The 25,600-nt window shown below is 47.4% G+C and overlaps 2 protein-coding genes and 1 non-coding gene across 3 annotated transcripts in view; 2 read left to right on the top strand and 1 right to left on the bottom strand.

Annotated features, from left to right (window-relative positions):
- Positions 1-7,225, top strand: part of RUSC1 (RUN and SH3 domain containing 1) — a 42,199-nt gene extending 34,974 nt beyond the window's left edge. The window contains exons 9-10 of the mRNA XM_060255175.1: positions 1,979-2,110; positions 6,567-7,225. Of these exons, the coding sequence (XP_060111158.1) occupies positions 1,979-2,110; positions 6,567-6,735 (301 nt within the window). The 3' untranslated portion in view covers positions 6,736-7,225. The remainder of the gene's footprint in view (positions 1-1,978; positions 2,111-6,566) is intronic.
- Positions 2,482-2,548, top strand: TRNAP-AGG (transfer RNA proline (anticodon AGG)). Its single transcript has one exon. It is a non-coding gene; the product is annotated as a tRNA-Pro (tRNA).
- Positions 7,226-17,063: 9,838 nt separating the features above from the next.
- Positions 17,064-25,600, bottom strand: part of ASH1L (ASH1 like histone lysine methyltransferase) — a 135,561-nt gene continuing 127,024 nt past the window's right edge. Inside the window, 3 exon segments of the mRNA XM_060255104.1 lie at positions 17,064-19,780; positions 23,213-23,517; positions 24,916-24,956. Of these exon segments, the coding sequence (XP_060111087.1) occupies positions 19,689-19,780; positions 23,213-23,517; positions 24,916-24,956 (438 nt within the window). The 3' untranslated portion in view covers positions 17,064-19,688.

Below are 25,600 nucleotides of genomic sequence, written 5' to 3'. Positions count from 1 at the left end.
AGTAGGGGATTTTATCGTACCTGCCTTGCATGACTGCAGATGGAAGGGCAGAACATCTAGCTAGAGCAAATGCCCTTCTACAATCAGGGGTTTGAATTAAGGGCGGGAAGATTCCGGCTGGATGTTAGGAAAAGCTTTCTCACTGTCATGGTTGCTCAACAGTGGAATGGGCTGATCTGCATGGAGCAGGGGGTTGGACTAGATGGCCTTTATGGCCCCTTCCAGCTCTGTGTGCTTCTATGATCCTATGCATGCTTCCCTGTGAGGGGTAATATTGGTGGGATAATATTGGACTAGGCAGAGTTGAGTCATCTTGATAAGTCTTCACCTCGATACATATATCATCCAGTGCAATCCTGCCCTGCAGAGTCTGTAGTTAGAGTAGAATTTCAGTCCAGACCTTTCCAACCCATCCTCAGACTTGGACCCAAAGGACCCATCAGTTTTTGGAGGGGGGTATAGAGGAGGGGCTGGTAGGGTTGCCAATCCCCAGGTGAGAACTAAGCAAAAACTGTGAAATAATTAACGAAAAAGACTCGATATGAAACTTGGTAACGGTAAGACAAAAACTTAGTGACTAAATTACAATTACTTAAAAGAAATACAACACAAAAAATTCACCACATCAAAAATTCATCCTAATTACATTCATATAACAATTATCAATCCTCTCCACATTTCATTGCTTCATTCATTCCAGTCCTTTTAATAACGTCAGTTTCCAACTTTTAAAAACTCACGACGGTTCACCCGTTCCAATGAGCTATCACAAGCCTCTAACAGGAACGCACCTTTGCTTCTGTTTCTGAGCAAACCCTTCCTCAGAGAGGCATATTCCACTGTATGTATTTAATATTCTATCACTTGCCTCTCTGAGGAAGGGTTTGCCCAGAAACAGATGTAAAGGCGCGTTCCTGTTAGAGTATGTTGTGACGTACCCACTTCAACTTCACATTTGAAAAGTTCTTGCAGGAATACTGGAAGCCAGAAAATTTGGCACGACTGAAAAAGCATGTTGAAAACTTAGAAACTTTTCCTGTGGAATTATATTTTGGAGCACCAGCAGTTTAATTCACCCCGTTGGAACGGGTGAATCGTCGTGAGGTTTTAAAAGCTGGAAACCGACGTTATTAAAAGGACTGGAATAAATGAAGTAATGAAATGTGGAGAGGATTGATAATTGTTATATGAATGTAATTAGGATGAATTTTTGATGTGGTGAATTTTTTTGTGTTGTATTTCTTTAAGTAATTGTAATTTAGTCACAAAGTTTTTGTCTTTAAACATCTGTAATAAGGTCACCAACTTTTGAATTGAGTCTTTTTCGTTAATTATTTCACAGTTTTTGCTTCGTTTCAATCTTTCACTGTGATACTCTAGGCGTCCCAATCCCCAGGTGGAGGCAGGGGATCCCCCGGTTTGGAGGCCCTCCCCCCGCTTCAGGGTCATCAGAAAGGGGGGGTGGGGGGAGGGAAATGTCTGCTGGGCACTCCAGGGAGACCAATTCCCATAGGGAATCATGGAGAATTGATCTGCAGGTATCTAGGGCTCTGGGGGGGGAGGCTGTTGTGTGAGGTAGAGGCACCAAATTTTCAGCATAGCATCCAATGCCTCTTCTCAAAATGCCCTCCAGGTTTCAAAAGGATTGGACCAGTGGGTCCAATTCTATGAGCCCCAAAAGAAGGTGCTCCTATCCTTCATTATTTCTAATGCAGGGAAGGCATTTAAAAGATGTGCAGTCCCTTTAAGTATGGTGGCCAGAACTCCCTTTGGAGTTCAATGATGCTTGTCACAGCCTTGCTCCTGGCTCCCCCCCCCCCATGTCTCCCCCTCCAAAGTCCCCAGATATTTCTTGAATTGGACTTGGCAACCCTAGGGGTTGGGATTTCTGGCCCTCCCACTGATCAAAACCGACAGCTCGTCTCCCCAATAAGAAGAGCGGTGTGTGTACAGTGATCTTCCCTGCCCCCTTCCCAAGCAGGCGCCCGTCTAGCTGGCTGCCGCCCAGCATTAATGTCCTGGCTCTGGTGATGAAGTCGGCACCCCTGGAGAAGAGCTGGGTGGAGGAGTCCTGGGAGGAAGGCCAGCCAGACCCACTGCAGCCTTACAGGTGAGCCTGCCAGGATTGGAGGGGAGCTAACGGGTGCCGTCGTGTACTCTGAGAAAGGTCCAGGTGGGGCAGCCGTGTTGGTCTGAAGCAGTAGGACAACGTTGGAGTCCAGGGGCACCTTGAACACCAACTAAATTTAATTCTGGGTGCAAGGCTTTTGTGTGCGTGCACACTTCTTCAGATACATAGAACAAAGTTGGCGTCCAGAGGTACTTTGGGGAGGGACGGTGGCTCAGTGATAAGAGCATCTGCTTAGGAAGCAGAAGGTCCCAGGTTCAATCCCTGGCATCTCCAAAAAAGGGTCCAGGCAAATAGGTGTGAAAAACCTCAGCTTGAGACTCTGGAGAGCTGCTGCCAGTCAAGGGAGGGACGGTGGCTCAGTGGTAGAGCATCTGCTTAGGAAGCAGAAGGTCCCAGGTTCAATCCCTGGCATCTCCAAAAAAGGGTCCAGGCAAATAGGTGTGAAAAACCTCAGCTTGAGACCCTGGAGAGCCGCTGCCAGTCTGAGAAGACAATACTGACTTTGATGGACCAAAGGTCTGATTCAGTATAAGGCAGCTTCATATGTTCATATGTACTTTTAAAAAGGTAAAAGTAGTCCCCTGAGAAAGCACCAGTCGCTTCCGACTCTGGGGTGACGTCGCATCACGACGTTTTCACGGCAGACTTTTTACGGGGTGGTTTGCCATTGCCTTCCCCAGTCATCTACACTTCCCCCCCCCCAGCAAGCTGGGTACTCATTTTACCGACCTCAGAAGGATGGAAGGCTGAGTCAACCTTGAGCTGGCTACCTGAACTCAGCTTCCACCAGGATCGAACTCAGGTCGTGAGCAGAGAGCTCGGACCAACTAATTCTGGTGTAAGGCTTTTGTATGCGCACACGCTTCTTCAGATACGTAGAACAAATTTGGAATCCAGCGGCACCTTTAAGACCAACAGAGTTTAATTCTGGGTGTAAGCTTTTGTGTGGATGTACACTTCTTCAGATAGCTAATGGCTAGGATTGCCTATCAGATGATGAAATGTGCATGTACACGAATTAAAGTTTATACCCGGAATTAAACTTTGTTGGTCTTAAAGGTGCCCCTGGACTCTAACTTCGTTGAAAAATCGTGTTCCCTCTAAGCTATGGAGTCTTCTGAGCAAAAATTCTACTTCATGAGCTACCAGCATTAAAGTTGTGAGCTACTTCATAGATTAATTTGCTCTGGGGCCATTTTTCCTGAGCTAAGACAAAAATGTGTGAGCTGGAGGCTAAAAAACTGTGAGCTAGCTCACACTAACTGGTTCCAGTACCATTAGGGTGAAGACCGGGGGAGGGGGGGAGGCAGATCTCCTACAAGGCAATTCCCCTCAGTCCCCTCAGGTTGGTAGGGGTAGAAATAGGGGAGGTACCAGTTTGTGACGTCAGTTAAGGCACAAAACTGGTTTAACTGTAGAGTTTTGGGCAACTCCTAGTGTGTTGCCCAGTGCAATGATGTCACTTCCAGGATTGTCCTGTCCCCCCAGCTCCTTCTGGCAGGTTGCTGGCTATGGCAAGCAACACAAGTGAAGACAGATGTTTCAAAGGTGAAGACAGACAGAATGTTTGGTGGTTGTAGTGCACACTTTGGATTGGACCCAGCCAGCAATTTAATGTAAATCTGAATTACCACAGGAGATTTAAAAAGCTCACTGCTATAATCCACAAACAGCATGTGGCGGAACGTGCCTCCAGCCCATTCCATCCTGCCCTCCTAGGTGTTCAGCGGCTTTTCTTTCTCCCGCTACTTGATCAATATAGGGATTTCCCACTGAGAGGATCAGGGCTCCCAGCTCCCCTTCCCAGTTCTGAGGCCTTACCTCTGTGCAGGGCTTTTTTTGTAGCAAGACCTCCTTTGCATATTAGACCACGCCCTCCTGATGTAGCCAATCCTCCTGGAACTTACAGTAGGCCCTGTACAAAGAGCCCTGTCCGCTCTTGGAGGATTGGCTGCATTATTGGGGGGGGGGGTGGCCTAATACGCAAAGGAGTTTCTGCTACAAAAAGATTCCTGTGTCTCCTTCTGCCCACTGCCTGATTACCATGGGGACAGTTTTCTGCCTTGTGCACCTCTGGGGGAATAGCCCATTGCCACTACTTGCCTCCTCTCCTCCTGGGGCTTCCCTTTAAAATAGCCTGCCCAAGACGGTTGGTGGTCTCTGTGGTACAGAGAACCACTAGCAGAATGGACAGGGATACGGTATTTATTAAAAAGAAAATGTTTATCTACAGGCTTTCAGCACAGCGCTAGATTTGAGCAAAGGAATCAAAAGAAAGGGTCAAAACACAGATCCTCTGTCCCTTTTGCTGTGCATGCCCTACCTAAGAGTAAAATATAGGACAGGCTCATTAGCTCCGTTATTTTCAGGCTCCCTTCAGTTGTTCAGCCAGACCAGGGGTGGCCAAACTTGCTCAACATTAAGAGCCACATAGAACAGGAGGTGGCCAATGGTAGCTCTCCAGATGTTTTTTGCCTACAACTCCCATCAGCCCCAGCCAGCCTGGCCAATGGCTGGGGCTGATGGGAGTTGTAAGCAAAAACATCTGGAGAGCTACCGTTGGCCACCCCTGACATAGAATAAACATCAGATGTCTGAGAGCTGCAAGATATGAACGTTAGATGTTTAAGAGCTGGAAGGGAGGAAGGGAGGGAGGGAGGAAGGAAGGAAAGAAGGAAGGAAGGAAGGAAGGAAGGAAGGAAGGAAGGAAGGAAGGAAGGAAGGAAGGAAGGAAGGAAGGAAGGAAGGAAGGAAGGAAGGAAGGAAGGTAAATAGATGGGGGAGGGAGAGGTGGTAAAAGCAACTTTAACTTTAAATGCATTCTCCAAGCTGCCAGCCAACAGCAGGCCAACAGGGTAATGGGGGCTTTGAGAGCCATGCAGTATGTGTGAAAGAGCCACGTGTGGCTCCTGAGCCACAGTTTGGCCACCCCTGACCATATGATCAGTGGCCACCTGTTCAGAGGAGAGGTCTACCCCTCAGTTCATCAGCGCGGCATCCCAGGAAAAGACACCTTCTTGCAGGGAAGTTTTATTATCTCTATTTCCTCTTCCCACTTGACCTGGTCAGGCCTGTTCAGAGAAGCATTTCCTCCAGTCCCTTCCTGGAGGATATTCCTGGAGACTCTCTAGCATTCTAGTCTTCCAAATCTATTACCTGCCTGTAGAAGGGTGTATTTGTGTGAACTGGCCAATTCCATTGTATTTCCAGCTAAATCATTGGCACATCTTAAGATGCATCTGGAAGGCCATGGGATAATTTCCTTCTACCTCTCCTGTGGGGCCAGAACTTCAGAAGCCCCCCAGTGCCCCCCCTCAGATACCAAGAATATAGAGTATCACTGCCACAGACATAGTGTTCCACATATACCTTGTGGCCAATAGCCATTGAGGAATCTCTTCTCCATATGTTTATCCAGTCCCTTCTTGAAGCATAGAAAGGGATAGGGCAAGATTTGAGTGGAAAAGCTAGCAGAAACCTTCCCATTCTGTGCCTTTGAAGAGAAGTAGCTCATATTGCAGTGAATGTGCATTTGAAATAACTCACGTGCCAACGTTCTCTCTGTCTTCACCCATAAAATGTTACATCTGTTCTCACTCTTTGTCTAGTTTGTTTCCTTTAACTGTGACCGATTTCGCACTAGGCTTGTTCCGGATGGAGAAGCCCAGGGCCTCTCTCAGTTTTTGCACAAGTTGCCCCGGAGCTGCGAGTTGGCACGCCGCTATTCCGCAGCAAGCGAGATCTTCTGACAAGCGGTTTCTGCTTGCTGCGGAAAAGCGGCGTGCCAACTCGCAGCTCCGGGCCAACTTGTGCGAAAATGGAGAGAAGCCCCGGGGGCAAAAGGGCAAAAGGGCTCTCTACCCAGAACATGCCCTAGTGCGAAATCGGTCTGTGCCTATTTAAATACTGCCTCTATTCACCTGTAGCCAGACTCCATCTTTAAAGTGCCAATTCCACTCTACTATATAACGATATGTGATGGTGATCGTTACGATTGTGATAATCAGTTCCTGTGATGGTACTGATAGGGCTGCATAAGAGAGCCTAAAGCCACAGTGGACATGGTCATTCTCTGTCTGGATGATACCGTTTCAATCTGCAGGTGGAGATGTACAGGACTGAATGCTTCTCTGCTTTAAAAAGAAAAATTCCCCGCACGTAGAAAGCTACCTTGTACCTTTCCAGAGGAGGAATTAGCAGTGTTGGTCTGTTGCTGCAAAACAGTAAAGAGTCCAGTAGCACCTTTAAGACTTAAACACATTTTATTGTAGTGTAAGCTTTAGAGAAACACAGCTCTCTTCGTCAGATGCATGGAGGGTGTGTAGAAACTGGCCAGAGGTATATAAGTAGTAAGGGGAGGGGGAGTGGATGCAGGAAGTGTACCCTTTCTCATCCTCCATGGGGATTTTCTATGCCTATCTCTCTGTCCACTCAGGGCCGTGCGTGCTCTCTGTAACCACATAGGGACCGGGGCGGATCAGCTGAGCTTCCGTAAAGGCGACATTCTGCAAGTCTTGGATACCGTCAATGAGGACTGGCTCCAGTGTTGCCGTGGCGACAGCAGAGGCCTGGTTCCCGTCAGCTACACCTCTCTCATCCTGTGAACCGAGGGCCGGGCAGCGGAAGGCTGAGGCAACACTGCTGCAGGGAAAAGAGGCCACCTTCACATGCCTCCTGTGCTGTGCGAGGAGGGTCAGCTAAAAACATGCACGCTGAGAAGGAGACGGCAGCGGTGTTCCCGCCCCTCTGGAACAGACTCAGCAGAACTGCCAGTCACTGCCCTCTACGGAGGCCCGGCCTGCAGTCCCAGCGAGGCCTGCCCTCGGGTAGAGCCCTGCTTGTGCCACGGCCATCTCGCGCTCGCCCCAAGTTTTCTTTCAAACTGGGATCCTGACGCTGCTTGAATGCCTGGCCTGAATCGGCTAACGCAAGCCCCTCCCCGCCCCCACAAGCACATTTACACGCTTTCCCACACACACACCGCTTTCACTTGTATTCGCTGCTCTCGATGATTGTGCCCCACCGTGAAAGATTGTAATCGCTCACGTGTATATTGCATAAATCGGTGTATATATAAATATATATCTCTTCTGCCCTTTTGCTTCCTCCTGTCTCCCTAATCCCCAAAGTGCTATCAGCGCCACATAGGTGGTGACCAGGACCCATTTAGAATGGCTGTCCTGGTACGCCCACATGCTGCCTTCTCCTTTGCTCACAGGTAATGTCATACGGCTCTCACCTGTGAGGCTGTCACCCTCTGCTTTCAAGGGACAAGGAGCGAAGGGAACGGAAATAAACTATGGTAGAAGGAGAAGGCAGAAGCGGCACCTTGCGAGGTTGAATTGCTGTCATGAGAAATAAACAAGTGCGAAGCCAAAGCCTCTGCCTGAAAAGGAGCCTGCCTGCTGTGTCTCTGCATGATTTACTGACCCTGGACTTGCCTCCTTTGAAGCAGTCTGCGCCGAGGGTGGGCGGCTCTGCCACAGCTTTGCATCAGCTGTGATGGAATCAAGCAACAGTGCTAGAGAAGCGGCCCCGTTCCCAATGAAGGGTGCTTCCCGCATTGTCTCTGCGTGAGTTAGCTGAACTCTGGAGGGAATAAATGGGCCGCAGGTGTTAGAAGTTTGGGAAACGCTGCTAATGGAGGGGCTTGCTAGGCCAATTTATGGGCGAGTTGAGGGGTTCTAAATCAGAACGAGCAATCGGGGAGAGATGGGAGGTATAACTCTGTGTCCAGCCATCTAAAACCAGGTTCAAGCTTGGCCTTGATTATGTGTCAGCGCCTTCTCTCCCCCAACATCCTCGCCACCTTTCTGTACCTCAGTTTCACCGCATTTCCATCTTTAGTGCTCCGTGGATGGGAAAACAAATTTATGGGTCTAAAACTAGGCATGCCTCCCTCCCGAAAGGAAAGCTAGGCTGTGTTCTAGTCCTTTGCAGCGGAAACGCCTCTCTTTTCTTTCTGTAGAAAAGCCTTTTTACAGCCAGACTAAAAGGAGATTGCACCGACTGAAAGCTGAATGGCTCATTGTGTTGGAGATCCAGCATAGCCTCACTCAGTGTATTTCTAACCTTTCAAAAGCAACTGTCTGAGACAGACAAAAAACAATGGGGTCACAGTTGAAATACACTACAAGAAATACAAAACATATCTTTGATATATATATATATAGAGAGAGAGAGGCTACCATACTTTTAATTATGAATTTATGTAGTGGAGTAAGCCAGTATCTTTTTAAAAAAACGTGCAAAGCCTTCCATCTCATTGCCAGATAACAATGCTCTGGTAAAGTTTGTAATTACACTAATATGGTGCATTTTAAGGACCCTGGGGTGAATTCAAACCTTTATCCCCAAATTATTCAACTTAACCATTACAGGGACCATATACTCAGGGCTTTTTTTGAGCAGGAATGCACAGGAACAGTTCCAGCTGGCTTGGTGTCAAGAGGCCTGGTACGTAAATGAGTTCCTGATGGGCTTTTTGTACAGAAAAGCCCTGTGTGAAACAATGGTGACATCAGGGTGTGTTGCCTAATATGCAAATGAGTTCCTGCTGGGCTTTTTCTACCAAAAAAGCCCTACATATACTCATAGGACTCACCCATTGTTGCAATATACTTTTCTGTACGGAGCAGCCGATCATTTCTCTTTTATCTGGTACAAAGCCTTCAATTCTACATACAGCTCGACAAGAAGACATTAACAATACTGATGAAGTGGCAACACGAAACGTGTCTGTTATTGTAACTAGTTAATTGGATGCTGTACGACTAAACAATGAGCTCTTTGAAAATTGTTTCTTTCTATTTTTATGAAATTCATAAGAAAAAGCATGGTAGCCTATTTATATCACAGATCCAAGAGGGCAGCCGTGTTGTTCTGAAGCAGTTGAACAAAGCAGGAGTTGAGTTGCACCTTTAAGACCAACCAAGTTTTATTGAGAACGTACGCTTTCATGTGCTCTCTAACCACACTTCATCAGACAAGGGGATTATGTTTTGTGTTTCTTGTGAGAGAGACTGACAGAGAGAGATGGGGGTCACCACACTGGGGCTTGGTGCCTACACTGTTCTCTCAGAAGAAATTAGAAGTTTCAGTTTGACTCAGAAGGGGGAAATAAAGATACTAGTCCTCTCCACACACACACACCCCGCCAAATCTGGGGCTAATGGGGGATTATCAAAGATGCAATAGTGAAGAAAACAACAGTTTTCAGGGGAGAGTGGAAAAGGACTCTGAGGGAACTGTTCATTGGCCTGAAAAATGTCCAGTCCTTCACTCTGGCTTCTACTACAGGTTCATTAAATCCCAATCACCCACCGTCAGGTGAAAAGGAGGACACAAGCTTTGATTTAAAAGTTGGTAGCATATACGTTTTGTTCCCTAAAGGTCTCTTATTTGAGAATATGCAGACCAGGGTTGGCTAGACTGTGGCTTGGGAGCCACATGTGGCTCTTTCACACATATTGTGTAGCTCTCGAAGTCCCCACCACCTCATTGGCTGGCTTGGAGAAGGCAATGTGCCCTCTAAGCTGTGGAGTCTTGTGAGCAAAAATTCTACTTTGTGAGCTACTGAATAAATTAGTGTGCTCTGGGGGGCCATTTTTCCTGAGCGAAGACAAAAATGTGTGAGCTGGAAGCTAAAGAACGGTGAGCTAGCTCACACTAACTCAGCTTAGAGGGAACACTGCTGGCAGAGTGGTGGGGGCTTTGAGAGCCACACAGTATGCGTGGAAGCCACATGTGGCTCTTGAGCTGCAGTTTGGCCACCCCTGGCATAAGCTTTCGTGTGCATGCACACTTCAAAGTTTGAATCCGGTGGTACCTTGAAGACCAACAAAGATGATTTCCTTCTTAAGCTGTGGTCCGCTGACCTCCTCCCAAGCCAATGCAGCTCTTCTATGAGCTCTGATTGGATGACAATCACTTGGATTTGCATAATGTCAAAATCACAAGGATTGGCTCGGACTCCTGAGGGGAGGTGGGCCTTTTGGGGATGATTGCCACCATCTTCCATAACACAGTCCTGATAGGACACTGCTTTTTCAACAGGAAAAAAAAACCACAGGCCAGGAGATCCAATCACTGCATCACTTACTTAGGGGTTTGGCCAATGTGATATATTGGGTAGGTTTGGCAAATGTGATACATTGGATAAGTAGGGTACCCCTTACTATTTAAGTTAAGGTTAAGGTGCTGGAGTAGGAGCTTTGAAGACCTGGGTTCAAATCTTCCCTCTGCCATAAAACTCTCTGGGTGGCACTGCCTAACTTCCCTCACAGCAGGGCAAAGCAAACAGGAATACACAGTACAAGCAGAGGAGAACCAAACAACTATGCACACGAACTGCAAAAAATAAACTTGCTTACCAACTTATGAATTTTTCATTTTTTCATAGAACACAACAGAATATTATAAATCAAAAATAACAGCAACTCAGAGTACTTCCATGAATTGCTGTTACTTTTGATTTACAATATTCAATTGTGTTCTATGAAAAAAATGAAACAGAAAGTTTATTTTTTTGCAGCTCATGTGCACCTCCTTCTTTGGAGGTTTTTAAACAGAGGCTAGATGGCCATCTGACAGCAATGCCGATCCTGTGAACTTAGGGGGAAAGTACTTGTGAATTTCCTGCACTGTGTAGGGGGTTTGGATTTGATGACTCGGGTGGTCCCTTCCAACTCTGGAGAGCCGGTTTGGTGTAGTGGTTAAGTGTGCGGACTCTTATCTGGGAGAACCGGGTTTGATTCCCCACTCCTCCACTTGCGCCTGCTGGCATGGCCTTGGGTCAGCCATAGCTCTGGCAGAGGTTGTCCTTGAAAGGGCAGCTGCTGGGAGAGCCCTCTCCAGCCCCACCCACCTCACAGGGTGTCTGTTGTGGGGGAGGAAGGTAAAGGAGATTGTGAGCCGCTCTGAGACTCAGAGTGGAGGGCGGGATATAAATCCAGTATCTTCATCTACCTCACAGGGTGTCTGTTGTGGGGGAGGAAGGTAAAGGAGATTGTGAGCAGCTCTGAGACTCTTCGGAGTGGAGGGCGGGATATAAATCCAATATCTTCTTCTCTGTGACTCTATGAATTGGAACCCATGCAGGGTCTTGCCCTTCCCAGCAGTTCTGTTCTGCTCAGGATGTGAACTGCTCTGTTCAGTAAGAGGGGGTGGTGGTGGAAACTAGAGGAAACTTTGGTAGCCACTAAGCCAAGACTTGCTTATGGCTGAACTACACTGGGAGCTGAGGCACAGTTGGCCAAGTTTATGCAGCGAATGCGCAAACACCCATTGATATCAAACCACAGTGCAGAGGTGATGGCAGTAATAGGACCAAGCACTTTCTGTGTTCAAAATATTTCCATATTGTGTTGTTGTGTGGATGATCTCCTCTTGATCATCCACACAACAACCCTGTTAGGGAGGCCAGCATTAGCCCCATTGGAGGTACAGGCCTAAGACTGGCTTTGCTTCGGGCCAACTGATTGGTCCTTTGCCATGGAGGGAATTTTGAACCATGGCCTCCCCAGCTTAGACACACAGCTGCTGTGTTATGGAGAGCTCTGAGGCTGCCAAAAGAGCCTCTACACCGGGGTGGCTTAATGTAGAAGAACTGCAGATTTATACCCCATCCTTCTCCCTGAATCAGAGTCTCAGAGCCGCTCACAATCTCCTTTCCCTTCCTCTCCCACAACAGACACCCTGTGAGGTGGGTGGGGCTGCAGAGGGCTCTCACAGCAGCTGCCCTTTCAAGGACAACCTCTGCCAGAGCTATGGCTGACCCAAGGCCATTCCAGCAGCTGCAAGTGGAGGGAGTGGGGAATCAAACCTGGTTCTCCCAGACAAGAGTCCACACACTTAACCACTACACCAAACTGTAAGAGCCAGATGTTTGAGAGGTGCAAGACATCGGATGAATGTCCTCACCCCACTGATAGACCTCCTGATGGTACCTGTTTTTTGGGGGGGGAGTTTTTTGCCACTCTGTGTCAGAGTGTTGGACTGGATGGGCCATTGGCCTGATCCAAAATGGCTTCTCTTATGGATGTTTGAGAGACGGAAGGAAGGCAAATGGATGGGGGGAGGTGGAAAGAAAGCTACTTTACGTGCATTCTCCAAGCTGCCAGCTGGCTCGGAGAAGCGATTTAAAGAGACAAATGCCTTCTCCAAGGTGGTGGAGTTTTTGAGCTCCACACAATATGTGTGAAAGAGCCACACGTGGCTCCCAAGCCAGTTTGGCCACTCCCATTCTACACTCTCTGATCCCCAACTATAAGAAAGGTTAAAACCCTTGGGGCTCTTTAGCTTGGAGAAACGTCGACTGAAGGGTGACATGACAGAAGTTTAGAAGATTATGCATGAAACAGAGAAAGTAGAGAAAGAAGGACTTTTCTCCCTTTGTCACAATACAAGAACTCGTGGGCACTCAAAGAAATTGCTGAGCAGTCGGGTTAGAACGGATGAAAGGAAGTATGTACTTCTTCACCCAAAGGGTGATTAACACATGGAATTCACTGGCACAGGAGGTGGTGGCAGCTACAACCACAGACGGCTTCAAGAGGAGGCTGGATCAACATATGGAGCAGAGGCCCATCAGTGGCTATTAGCCACAGCATATTGTTGGAACTCTCTGTCTGGGGCAGTGATGGGTCTGTATTCTTGGTGCTGGGGGGGGGGGGGACAACAGTGTGAGGGCTTCTAGTGTCCTGGCCCCGCTGATGGACCTCCAGATGGCACCTGGGTTTTTTGGCCGCTGCATGACACAGAGTGTTGGACTGGATGGGCCATTGGCCTGATCAAACATGGCTTCTCCAACAACTTCAGGTCTTAATGTTCTGCCAACTTAAACAGCTGCTGAGCTCTCCCTGTCAAGACCAATGCGCCATGACAACCCGAAGTTTTATCTCAGAGTCCACTGGGCTGTCACAGAGTATGTTAGAGAACATGCCACCTTTGCCATTCATGTAAAACAGGCCAATCCCTGCCCTCATGATTACTTGCACAGTTGGCCCAACTCTGAACACCTTAAGAAAAAACCCGCATTTGTGGTGAGATAAGAATCCTATACTTCTGCCTCTTAGGGCTGAATGGGGACTTACAATTCTTCTCTGACTGCCCATCCCCCCTGGGTTATATACTGTCAAGTTGCTTTAGACTTATGACGACCTATGAATTAAAGACCTCCAAAATATCCTGTCAGTTGAGAGCCAATTTGGTGTAGTGGTTAAGCGTGTGGACTCTTATCTGGGAGAACCGGGTTTGATTCCCCACTCCTCCACTTGCAGCTGCTGTGGCCTTGAGTCAGTCATGAATTCTCTCAGAGCTGTCCTCTCAAGAGCAGTTCTCTCAGAGCTCTCTCAGTCCCACCTACCTCACAGGATGTTTGTTGTGGGGGGGTGGGAAGGGAAAGGAGATTGTAAGCTGCCCTGAGACTCCTTTGGGTAGTGAAGGGCGGGGTATAAATCCAACCTCCTCCTCTTAACAGCCTTGCAAACTATGGGCCAAGGCAGCCTCAACGGAGTCAATCCATCTAATGTTGGGCCTTCCTCTTTTCCTAGCGTTATTGTCTTTCGCAGGGACTCTCATCTTCTCGTAATGTGACCAAACTATGATATAGCCTCAGTTTGGTAATTTTAGCTTGTAGGGAAAGTCCAGGCTTGATTTTATCTAAAATTCACTTAGTTGCCTTTTTGGTGTTTGTGGTATCCGTAAAACTCTCTTCCGACGCCACAGTTCAAATGAATCAACTTTCTGTCAGTTTTCTTCACTATCCAACTTTCACAACCGTACACAGCAATCCAGAATATGACTTAACTTGAGCTTGGTTGCCACTCCCGATGCTGATTTCCTGCCCCAAAGCATTTCTCCTCTGCTCTATGTGTTGTACTTTCACATCCTTCACAACACCCCTCCCACCTTCTGACTAGGACACGGGTGGCCAAACTGCGGCTGGGGAGCCACATGTGGCTCTTTCACACACGTTGTGTGGCTCTCAAAGCTCCCACTGCCCCATCAGCAGATTTGAAAAAGGCATTTCTCTCTTTAAATCAGTTCTCCAAGCCAGCCGGCAGCTTGGGGGGAAAAAAATGCATTAAGTTAAAGTTGCTTTCTTCCAACCTCTCCCTCCCTCCTCCATCAATTCCTTCGGGCTCTCAAACATCTGACATTCATGTTTTGCAGCCCTCAAGCATCTGACGTTTATTCTATGTAGTTCTTATGTTAAGCAAGTTTGGCCACCCCGGCCTAGGAGAAAAGTACCCCGAGATCTCCATTTCCACTCTATTCCTGTCTGATGAAGGGAACTGACTGTTCTAGTGCAGACTTACATGGTTATCCTCTGAAACTATCTGAATATGGATGTTCTGTGCAGCTATCATGGGCAGTGGCTGTGGGTAAGGCCTTCCCTCCTCCGTGGAATCCCATTTCAAAGTCCTCTGAACCAGGGGCTGTCGACATCTCCTGCTGGTGGATTCAGCAAGTTAAATTTGGCACCACCTTCTGTCTCTCCTGAGTCATACATGAATGTCAGGTGGAACTGAAAGACCTTGAGTTCTCCTTCTCTTGACACTAAAACAGGGGTGTCAAACTCATTTGTTATGAGGGCCGGATCTGGCATAAATGAGACCTTGTTGGGCCAGGCCATGTCGGGTTGGGCCGAGCCATGCTGGGCCAGGCCATGTGTGTACCTATTTAAGATTAGGTAGCAGAGAGATAAATTTTATAAAGAACACAAAATGCAAATATATTTCTTAAAAACATACTTAAAATGTTAGCACTCGTTGGTTTTAGAGATGCTTTCTTTGTATTTCTCCCATGGGATCCAGAGAACTGGGCAAAGGAAGCTCTGGCTCGTTCCTTCCTTCCCCAGGGGGCTGGGGGAGAGGAGCCTCAGCCAATAGAAGAAAGAGAGGCTTGGCCCAGTAGTTCTGCTGTGCAATTGAGAGAGCCTGGCAAAGCAAGCTATTCCTCCCCCCCCCTTCCTCCCCAAGGACGGAGCCTCAGCCAATGGAGAAAACAGGTTTTGCTCTGTAGCTTCTGTGCAATTGAACAAACCCTGCAAAGCAAGCTGTTATGCAAAAGGAAGCAAGATATAGGGAAAAGGAAGTAGATGACAGCCAGTTGCTCGAGGGCCTGATAGGAGCCCTCTGGGGGCCTGATTCGGCCCCCGCACTGCATGTTTGACAGCCATGCACTAGAACATTCTTTTTTGCGGGGGGTGGTGTGTGTGGCCCAATTGATACACCCCAGGACTGGTACTCATCCAGGAGTTGAAGAAGAGACACCGGTACCAACAGCAGAGTTTGACATCAACACGACGCTGGCCAAGGCAAGTGTTTTGCCGTGGGACTTGGTGTAGCTGCTACTTGGGCCGAGCAGCGATGCAGCACAGGGGTCACATGGGGCCTCTGGCCTCTGTTGCGGTCAAACATCCAAACAGCAAGACATCCTTCCGCACAATATTGATCGGGCCGCACCTGGAGAATTGTGAGCAGCTCTGGAGGCCTCACTTCAAAAAGGACGCTAGGGGAATGGAGTGGGTGCAGAGAATAGTGATGAGGAGGATCAGGGGCCTGGAGACCAAGAAGCCCTACGAGAAAAGGCTGAGGGACTTGAGAATGTTCAGTCTGGAGAAGAGGAGGCTGATGGGAGGACACGATGGCTCTCCTGGAAGTCTTTGAAGGGCTGTCTCTTAGAGGAGGGCAGGGAGCTGTTCCTGTTGGCAACTAGGGTTGCCAATCCCCAGGTGGGGGCAGGGGATCCCCTGGGTTGGAGGTCCTCCCCTTGCTTCAGGGTCATCAGAAAGCGGGGCGAGGGGAGGGAAATGTCTGCTGGGAACTCTATTATTCCCTATGGAGACTTATTCCCATAGGAGATAATGGAGAATTGATCCGCGGGTATTTGGGGCTCGGGGGGGGGCTGTTTTTTGAGGTAGAGGTGCCAAACTTTCAGTATAGCATCCAGTGCCTCTCCCCAAAATACCCCCGTTTCAAAAAGATTGGACCAGGGTGTCCAATTCTATGAGCCGCAAAAGAAGGTTGCCCCTATCTTTCATTATTCCCTATGGAAGGAAGGCATTTAAAAGGCTTGCGGACCCTTTAAATGTGATGTCCAGAACTCCATTTGAAGTTCAATCATGCTTGTTACACCCTTGCTCCTGGTTCCATCCCCAATGTCTCCTGACTCCACCCTTTAAAGTCCCCAGATATTTCTTGAATGGGACTTGGCAACCCTATTTGAGTTTCTGGCTCAACATTAGGAAGAACTTCCTGACCGTCAGAGCAGTTCCTCAGTGGAACAGGCTTCCTCGGGAGGTGGTGGGCTCTCCTTCCTTGGAGGTTTTTAAATGGAAGCTAGATGGCCATCTGGCAGCAATGAAGATCCTGTGAATTTAGGGGGAGGTGTCTGTGAGTTTCCTGCATTGTGTAGGGGTTGGACTAGATGACCCTGGGGGTCCCTTCCAACTCTATGATTCTATTGGCAGCAGAGGAGAGGACTTGCAATAACGGGTTTAAATTAAGGGCAGGAAGGTACTGGCTGGATAAGAGGATTTTTTTTTTTAAACAATGGAATGGGCTGCTTAGGGAAGTGGTGAGCTCACCCTCACTGGCAGTCTTCAAGCAGCAGCTAGATGAACACATATGAACATATGAAGCTGCCTTATACTGAATCAGACCCTCGGTCCATCAAAGTCAGTATTGTCTACTCAGACTGGCAGCAGCTCTCCAGGGTCTCAAGCTGAGGTTTTTCACACCTATTTGCCTTGACCCTTTTAGTTGGCGATGCCAGGGATTGAACCTGGGACCTTCTGCTTGCCAAGCAGATGCTCTACCACTGAGCCACCGTCCCTCCCTTGTCAGGGATGCCTCTATGGCCCTTCCCAATGCTGTGAACAGATGAGGCACGTGGGGCAGAAAAGAAAACCCCCAAAGGCGTGGGATTAGGAAACATTTTTTTTTCCATTTAATACTAGAATCTCTCAATATCTGAGACGCAGGCTTTTTTTTTATGCAATTACATCCAATGTTAAAATTGGTAATACATAATTTACAAAGATTAACATCAAAACAATGGTCTATTTAGATATGCTCTCGTAAAAAGGAAATATATTAGCAGCATTTCTTCTCAGCAACCACACGGCCTATCCCCATGCAGACTAAAAAGAGTTCGTTATCTATATTTGAAACGTAGTGCTTCTTTGGGGGATTTTTGTTTTGTTTTGTTTTGTACCACCACCACCCCAAAAAACTCTGGGCTTTTATCAGCGATCGGGTGAAACGCTGCTGGGCTCTTCAGTTAATACAAAATAACCCCCTGCCCGCCCCGAATCTTTTAAAAAAAAAAGTCAGTAATTTTCTACACCGGTAAGAAAACAAAACCAAAAACTAAAAAAGAAAAAAGAAAACAAGAAACCAACCCAACAACGCAAATTCTTCACACTTACCTAGAATTTGATTGTCTAAAAAATACCGTTTTCTTTTTTTTCCTTTTTTTTTTAGTCTTTCAACAAAAGAAAGATAAAATGGCAGAGCTAGTGTTTTCGCTTCTGGGCGTGCTTTTTCATTATTTTTAAAAGGACTCTTTTTTTTATTTTTTAGTGTTTAACACCATTTCAAGACAATGATCCCCTTTCCCCCCTTCCCGTTTTGAACTAAATGGAGCAACTCAAAAGGTTTTCGGACATGCGATTCCTTCCCCCGCCCCAACCCGTTCCCCACAACACGTTATGAGTATTTTATACTCGGGGTTTTCCTGTACAATGCTTCTCTACAGTAAGAAAATATTCCAAACTATTTTCTTATTTGTCTTTTTTTTTGTTTTTAATAAAATATTTTTTCCTCAAAGGGCATTTTTCTTCTCCCCTCTTTTTTTTTCCCTCTTTAAAATTTTTCTTAAATCGTCAGGTAAAATTTAAATGGAATGAGCCTTTTTTTTTTTGTTCCAACTAAGAAGTAAAATAATAATTATAAGTTTAACAAGAATGTACAATCGGGACGAGCTTGGTCCGTCAGGAAAGAGAACGTGAAAAGTTCAGCTACCGTATTGCTTTACAGCCACTCAGCAAAACAAAACAAAAAAAGAGGGGGGAAAAAAGAGGTAAGATATATACAACTTGGCACATTTAAAAACGGGTTTCTCTTATAAGGACATCTAAAACAGGACCGTAATAGGCATACGGACGTCAAGAGAGAGACAGGAGCAAAACCACATGTAGAGGGTCAGTGTATGCTGAACCGCCAGCTCTCTTTGCCTGCCTCTGGCCTCTAGACAGAGGGACACGGCACGGCCTTCCGGAGGGACACTCTGTGTCCAGTGTGTCCATCGCGTGATGCTACTTGCAGTGACCGGGCGCAGCAACGCCTCTGCAAAGAGACCCTTCTCTTCACTACAACCGAATGAGAGTCAAGTGGCCAGAGAGTGGCAGGATCATAAAATACACTGTCTCTTTGAGAGACGGACGCTTTAAGCTGTACAATTATTTTTTTTTGTTTTGTTGTATTTTTTTTTTTTAAAAAAGAATGGAACACAAGAATAGTGTTATCGGTGGGTAATAGTTTACAGCTCACAACAAATACTTGCTCAGAAATACTGCTTGACGGTTCATGTAGTGAAAGGGGTTTTTTCCCCCTCTGTTTTTCATCTTTTCCATTTTGACAGGTTTTTTGTTTGTTTGTTTTTTAAATTTCCACAATACACTAGACACACAAGAAAACCACAGCTTGGGGGGAAGAGGGGGAAATTGAAACAAAAGAGGAAAAACCCAACGGGGTGGCGTTAGGGATCTGGGATTTGCTTTATAAAATTTCTCTGCAGCAAAATAAAAAATAGAAATCGCCCTTTCTGTCCACCCCCGTGTCTTAGAACGGGGAACAAGTGCTTCGAGCGAAACGCTTTGCTGGGAGCTTTCGAGCAGACTGGGCCGCTTCCACGCGATACGTCCAACAGGCCCCTCTGGCGGTCAAAGCATGGCGTTTCCTTGGACGCGTCTTGCATGAGCCCCCTCCCGTGCCCTCCACAAGGGCAGCTTATGCTTTTGGCCCTCCAGGCCTGGGCGCCTCCTCCCGTCCGCTTCTGTGTGGTGTCCAATCGGAGGAGAAAGGAGTGATGTGTACCGGGAGGGATTCCTACTGAAGAGCAGTTCCGGACCTGTTAACCTCCCCTCCTCCCTCCCGTCTGCACACCCCTTTTTCCTTCCTCTGAGCAAGGATGTCGGAGCCAAATAAACAAAAAATAAGTTAAAAAAAATTTTTTTTTGACCGCCTCCGACAAATGACCACAAGGTTTTTCCTTAGTACCTCAACATTGATAACAAGGCACGCCCAACACCACACACATCATAAGAGCACTGCCGGGCAGGGCGGGGCCGCCTGCCGGCCCAATCGCGTCGCATCGTCTAAGTGCTACAGAACCGTTTTGTCAGTTATTTTCTCCCCTCCTGGGCCCCTTCCACTCAACACGCACCGTGAGGCGCAGGTGAGTGGTAAAACTATGCCCCTCTGTCCGTCTCACGCACATCTGACAGCGCATCCAGGCCACAGCCTCTCTCTCTCTCCGTGAAACAGCATCACTTCCGGTAGCTGCTCTCCGTGAGACACAGCGTGCGCCGCCGCAGCTTCCGCCCCGAGCCTTCCTCCAGCAGGTAGGTGACGTCGATGGCTGAAAAGAGAACAGGAGGGCTTTAAGAGAGTTCTCTCTTAAGAGAGGACACTCTTGTCTCCATGTGTCTGGGAGAGCCCCAGGCAGAGATGATATTGTGCCAGGCTTAGACCGGTGTTGCAGACACGATGGGGGTTATCTTATAGAAGTGCCAGCCTTAGTTCCACATTTTCTGCTTGTGGGGTAGGGTTGCCAACCCCCAGCTGGGGGCAGGGGATCCCTTGGTTTGGAGGCCATCCCCCCCCCGCTTCAGGGTTATCAGAAAGTGTGTGGGGGGGAATGTCTGTTGGGCACTCCGGATGTAAGCTTTGAAGCACACTTCATTGGACAATAGGGTGGAATGGCAAGCAGTCCTAGATACAGAGAAATATAGAGAATTTCTCTATATTTAAGACTGCTTGCCATTTCACCCTATTGTCTGATGAAGCGTGCTTCTAGCACATGAAAGCTTACATTCTGAATAAAACTTTGCTGGTCTTAAAGGTGCCACTTGACTCCTGCTTTGTTCTACTGCTTCAGACCAACACGGCTGCCCACCTGGATCTACTTGTTGGGCACTCCATTATACCCTATGGAGACTGGTTCCAATAGGTTACAGTGGAGAATTGATTCACGGGGGTGTGGGGCTCTGGGGCCTGTTTTTTGAGGTAGAGGCACCAAATTTTCAGCATAGCGTCCAAGGCCTCTCCTCAAAACACCCCCCCCAAGTTTCAAAAGGACAGGACCAGGAAGTCCAATTCTATGAGCCCCAAAAGAAGGTGCCCCTATCCTTCATCATTTCCAAATGGAAGGCATTTAAAAGGCGTGCAGTCCCTTTAAATGGGATGGCCAGAACTCCCTTTGGAGTCCAATCATACCTCACACCCTTGGCTCCTGGCTCCACCTCCAAAGTCCCCAGATATTTCTTGAGCATAAGGCACCAAGGTACCCCAGGGGTGGGGAACAAATCACGAGGTCCAATGCACGACTGCAGGCTCATCAGTTTCCGCTCAGCCTAACTGAGATTGCAGGGTTATTCCTTCATTTATTTACTGCATTTATACCGCCCATCTTTCTCCCTGATGAGGATCCAAGGTGGCTTACATAACTCTCCTCTCTTCTATCTCATTTGCACAACAACCCTCTGAAGCTTTGGGGGAGTGGCCATGGCTCAATGGCAAAGCATCTGCTTGGCATGTGGAAGGTCTCAATTCAATCCCCAGCATTTCCAGTTAAAAGGATAGGGAAGAAGGTGATGTGAAAAAACCTCCTTTCTGGAGACCTGGGAGAGCTGCTCTGAATAGACAATACGGACCTTGATGAACCAACTGTCTGATTCAGTAGAAGGCAGCTTCGTGTGTGTCCGGGTAAGTTAGGATGAGAGTCTGTAACTGGCCCAAGGTCACCCAGTGAGCTTCTATGGCGGAGTGGGAATCCTGGGTCTGATAGATCCAACTGGGGACAGGCGGGGAGGGGAGGAGATCCATGTATGTCTCCTGGGGAAAAGGGCACGTTACAAATGTACAGAAAGATAGAGGTATTGCTCAGAGTTTCTCATACAAAAGCTTCCCCTGCCACAGCCTCGAAGACTGTTGTGACGAATTGTGCTAGGAAAGCAGGCCTTTAAAATATTGCTTGTCGCCAGAGTCAGGGAGTTTGAGAGTTAATCTTCCCTTGAGTGGAGACCTAATGTGATTGGTGGCTCTACATGCTCTCTGATTGGCCAGCATCAGCTGCTAGAGAAATAAAAACAGCTGTTCTGGAGGGAAAAGGATCTCTCTATTTGTCTGGCTCAGCAGCCAAAGAGTTGGTTTCTGAGGGGGGAGACATTTTGAGTCAGTGAAATTTTCCAGAAAAAGCGTTAAGAACTGTAGAAGAGCTGAACAAAACTACAAATACACTCTCTCCTGAATGCTACAAGAATTCAAATCTGTATATATTAGAAATATATCTCTGTATATATTAGAAATTTATCTCAGCAATCTCTAAACTTTTGAGTCTTCCATATATATATATATATATATATATATATATATATATATATATATATATATTTATTTATTCATTCCCTGCCTGTTTAATAAAATCTTTATTCTGCTTTTGAAAGTCCAACCGCCTCAAATGCCATTTCAATAAAGGTTTAAATATATCAAGACAGCACCTGTCTAGTTCCTGTGCTGACTAATAGCCTAAACCAACATCTAAACAAAAGCGTGGGGAACAGTTTAAGTCTATTTCAATATAAAAAGTAGAGATGCTCCTGTAGGGTGGACTCGGCCACTGAGGGGAACTGAAATTTTGTTGGGGGCGGGGGGAAATCTGCCTGAGAGTTGAGGAGACAGAGGGATCTGTCAGTTCACAGAAACCGCTTCACCCCATTCCAATAAAACCTGTCAGAGAGGTTTTGCACTACATGCTCCCAGAGAGCCAGTCTGGTGTAGTGGTTAAGTGTGCGGACTCTTATCTGGGAGAACCGTGTTTGATTCCCCCACTCCTCCACTTGCAGCTGCTGGAATGGCCTTGGGTCAGCCATAGCTCTCCAAGAGCTGTCCTTGAAAGGACAGCTTCTGGGAGAGCTCTCTTAGCCCCACCTACCTCACAGGGTGTCTGTTGGGGAGGGGGGGAAAGAAAGTTAAAGGAGATTGTGACCGCCCTGAGACTCTGATATTCAGAGTATAGGGCGAGATATAAATCCAATATCTTCTTCTTTCATTAAACACACTAAATGTCTTCCTGGGCTAAACCACTGTGGATGCAGGAGCGTTTAGGTGTCCGTCTCACATTTTGGCGCTCCCCTCCATATGAACTATATACTCCTGTATATAGAAGAAGTCAGAGTCTGTTGTTGCTCTGCTCACTTTATACTGGACAGAAGAGTGTTGTTTTTAAGGCAGGGGAGAATACAGAAATGCACAGCTTGGTCCTCAGTGAACAGCACGGTATAGTGGTTAAAGTGCTGGACCAGAATCTGGGAAACCCCAGTTTGAATCTCCACCCATGCCATGGAAGTCTGCTGAGTGTTCTTACGCCAGTCGCACATTCTCAGCTGAATCTACCTCACAGGGTTGTTAGCATGAGAAGTGAGAATAAAACGGAGGAGAGGAAGAATGATGTTAGTCACTGTGGGTTCCTCACTGGGGAGAAAGACGGGATACAAATAAAGTAAATACAAATAAAATAATACATACGTGCGAGTGCGTTCATGAGCAAAGAGAAGCCACAGAAGAATTTCAAGAATGATTTTGAAAACAAAAAACATGCCCTGAAACCTCTCGGATGAAATCTGTGCAAATCCCCCTTTTTCCTCTTGCAAAATTTTGAGAAACAACGGGGGGGTTGTGGGCATTCCTCTGATCTGGCCGACCAGTCTGAGAACTTAATGGGCTTTTGAAAGCCGCATTTTGCAACTCTCCTGCCCCTTCCCCCAGCCAGAGCATGGATGGGATTCCTTACCATTCTTCCCTGGGATTTTCTCTAGAAGGGTGAGGAGGATCTGGTTCAGCCTCTCCCGCTGCATGTGCCGGCGCTCCTCCGGGGTGCAGAGCCGCCTGGGGACGGGGCTGCTCTCCTCAGCCTTCTTGTCCGCCTCGCTGCTTTCCTGAGGGAACGTCTCCTTCTCCGGCTCCTCCGGGCTGGGCGTTTGCTCGCTGGGCGGCTGCTCCTGACTCGGGATCATGTCCTCCATAAGGGGAAGGGGGTCCTCTTCTTGGCTGAGGTCTTTATTCTGTGACTTGGAACGGTCAGATTTCCAAGATGACCTGGAGGTGGGGGGGGACAGTCATCCTTTTTACATGACAGGGGATCATCAAGCACTGGCCTCTTTCTCTTATGCAAAGGGGGGGAGTCGCCTCGGTGGGGAGGGCGGGATATAACTCAAATAAAATGAAAAAAAATTGTGGGTTCATAGTAGACACACTCTAAGGCAGGGATTAGTAGCAAAGGGACTGAAAATAAAATGGCTGATATTATAATGCCCCTGTATAGATCTATGGCAACGGCTTGTTTGGAATACTGCGCGCACCGAGTGTCACAATTTCTCAAAAAACGGCACTGCGGAGTTGGAAAAAATACAGCGCACCAAGACCAGGGGTGGCCAAACTGTGGCTCAGGAATCACAGGTGGCTCTTTCACACATATTATGTAGCTCTCAAAGCCTCCATCGCTCCATGGGACCACTTAGAGAAGGCACCTGTCTCTTTAAATCACTTCTCCAAGCCAAGCCAGCCGGAGTCTTGGTGAATGCATTTAAAGTTAAAAGTTGCTTTCTTTCCACCTCCCCCTTCCCCCCCTCTATTTGCTTTCTTTCCACCTACATACTTTCCTTCATTCCTGTCTTGTGGTTCTCAAACATCTGATGTTCCTGCATTGCGGCTCTCAAACATTTAACATTTATTCTATATGGCCCTTACATTAAGCATGTTCGGCCACCCCTGAAAGACGATGAGGGGGTTTGGAGCACCTTCCCTATTTATTATTTATTTATTACATTAAATTTCTATCCCGCCCTCTCCACAAGCGGAGGAAAGGCTGAAGAGTCTGGGACTTTTCAATTTAGAAAAGAGTGGACTAAGGGGGGGGGGAGGGGCACATGATAGAAGTTTATAAAATTATGCACGGGGTGGTCATGCCTGGGACTTTGGAGTTAGACTCTAACCAAGAAAATGTAGCCTTACAGGATATAGTCCCTGTTGGGACTTAAATCTTTATAGAACTATGCTACTATGCTTTATGCGGGACTATAGAACTGTGCTTGACTATATTCTAACTGTGTAACTATATTCTGAAAATGTACTAATGTTATCTATTGTTTTGCTTTTCTATATATTATTAAGCCTTCTGTCTGGAGGAAAAAAGCTTGGAAGTCTAAGGTCTTGAAACTTATCAGTGTGTGTGCATAAGCTTTCTGAAAACTGCAGGTTGTTTTGGTTACTGAGGTGTACAAAAGTAAATCCCGCTCACAAGTGTCTCTCAAAGACCAGTCGCTAGTCCCACCCCCTCCCTGGTGATTAACTGCTTAGCTGCTGGAACAGTTTGGCTTGGCCAGCAGTGGGATTGCAAAGACCTGACAGGGTAGGATGGCTTGACACGCTGATTTTTAAAAATGGACTGTCCTCTCCCAGTCCCTGTCCCCCAAGAGCTCAGCTCCAAGGACTCACCTGCCCCCATTTCTCTTGTAGTTGTCTGGTACATAATGAGGCTGCAAAAGAGAACAAATGGGGTTACCATTTAGAAGATGATTGCAGATTTATACCCCGCCCTTCTCTCTGAATCAGAGACTCAGAGCGGCTCACAATCTCCTATATCTTCTCCCTCCACAACAGACACCCTGTGAGGTGGGTGGGGCTGAGAGAGCTCTCACAGCAGCTGCCCTTTCAAGGACAACTCCTACGAGAGCTATGGCTGACCCAAGGCCATTCCAGCAGCTGCAAGTGGAAGAGTGGGGGAATCAGACCCGGTTCTCCCAGATAAGAGTCCGCACGCTTAACCACTACACCAAACTGGCTCTCTTAGAGCTCATGTGGAACTGTCAAATGAAAACCGGGAGGGCTGGCACACCCCCAGATCTTGCCACAAATTCGTGGCAGTGAGATAGCTCAAAAAGTGACAGAATGAGGGAAAGCACTCCTCTTCTGCATCCCAAATTCTTGTGAAAAGTGGGGCAATACCACAACTCCAGAGACTGGGGACAGAAGGCTTCCCAATAAAACTGATGGGTGCTAGATCCAGCACAGGCAAAAGAAATTGCTTCTTGGCACGCACATTCAGGAGGGTAGCTGTGTTGGTCAGAAGCAACGCAACAAAGTTTGAGTCTAGTAGCACCATGAAGAACAACGAACTATA

This window comes from Heteronotia binoei, chromosome 1 (genome assembly GCF_032191835.1).
Source record: "Heteronotia binoei isolate CCM8104 ecotype False Entrance Well chromosome 1, APGP_CSIRO_Hbin_v1, whole genome shotgun sequence".
Lineage (NCBI taxonomy): Eukaryota > Metazoa > Chordata > Lepidosauria > Squamata > Gekkonidae > Heteronotia > Heteronotia binoei.
This window is presented reverse-complemented; position numbering and strand designations above follow the sequence as displayed.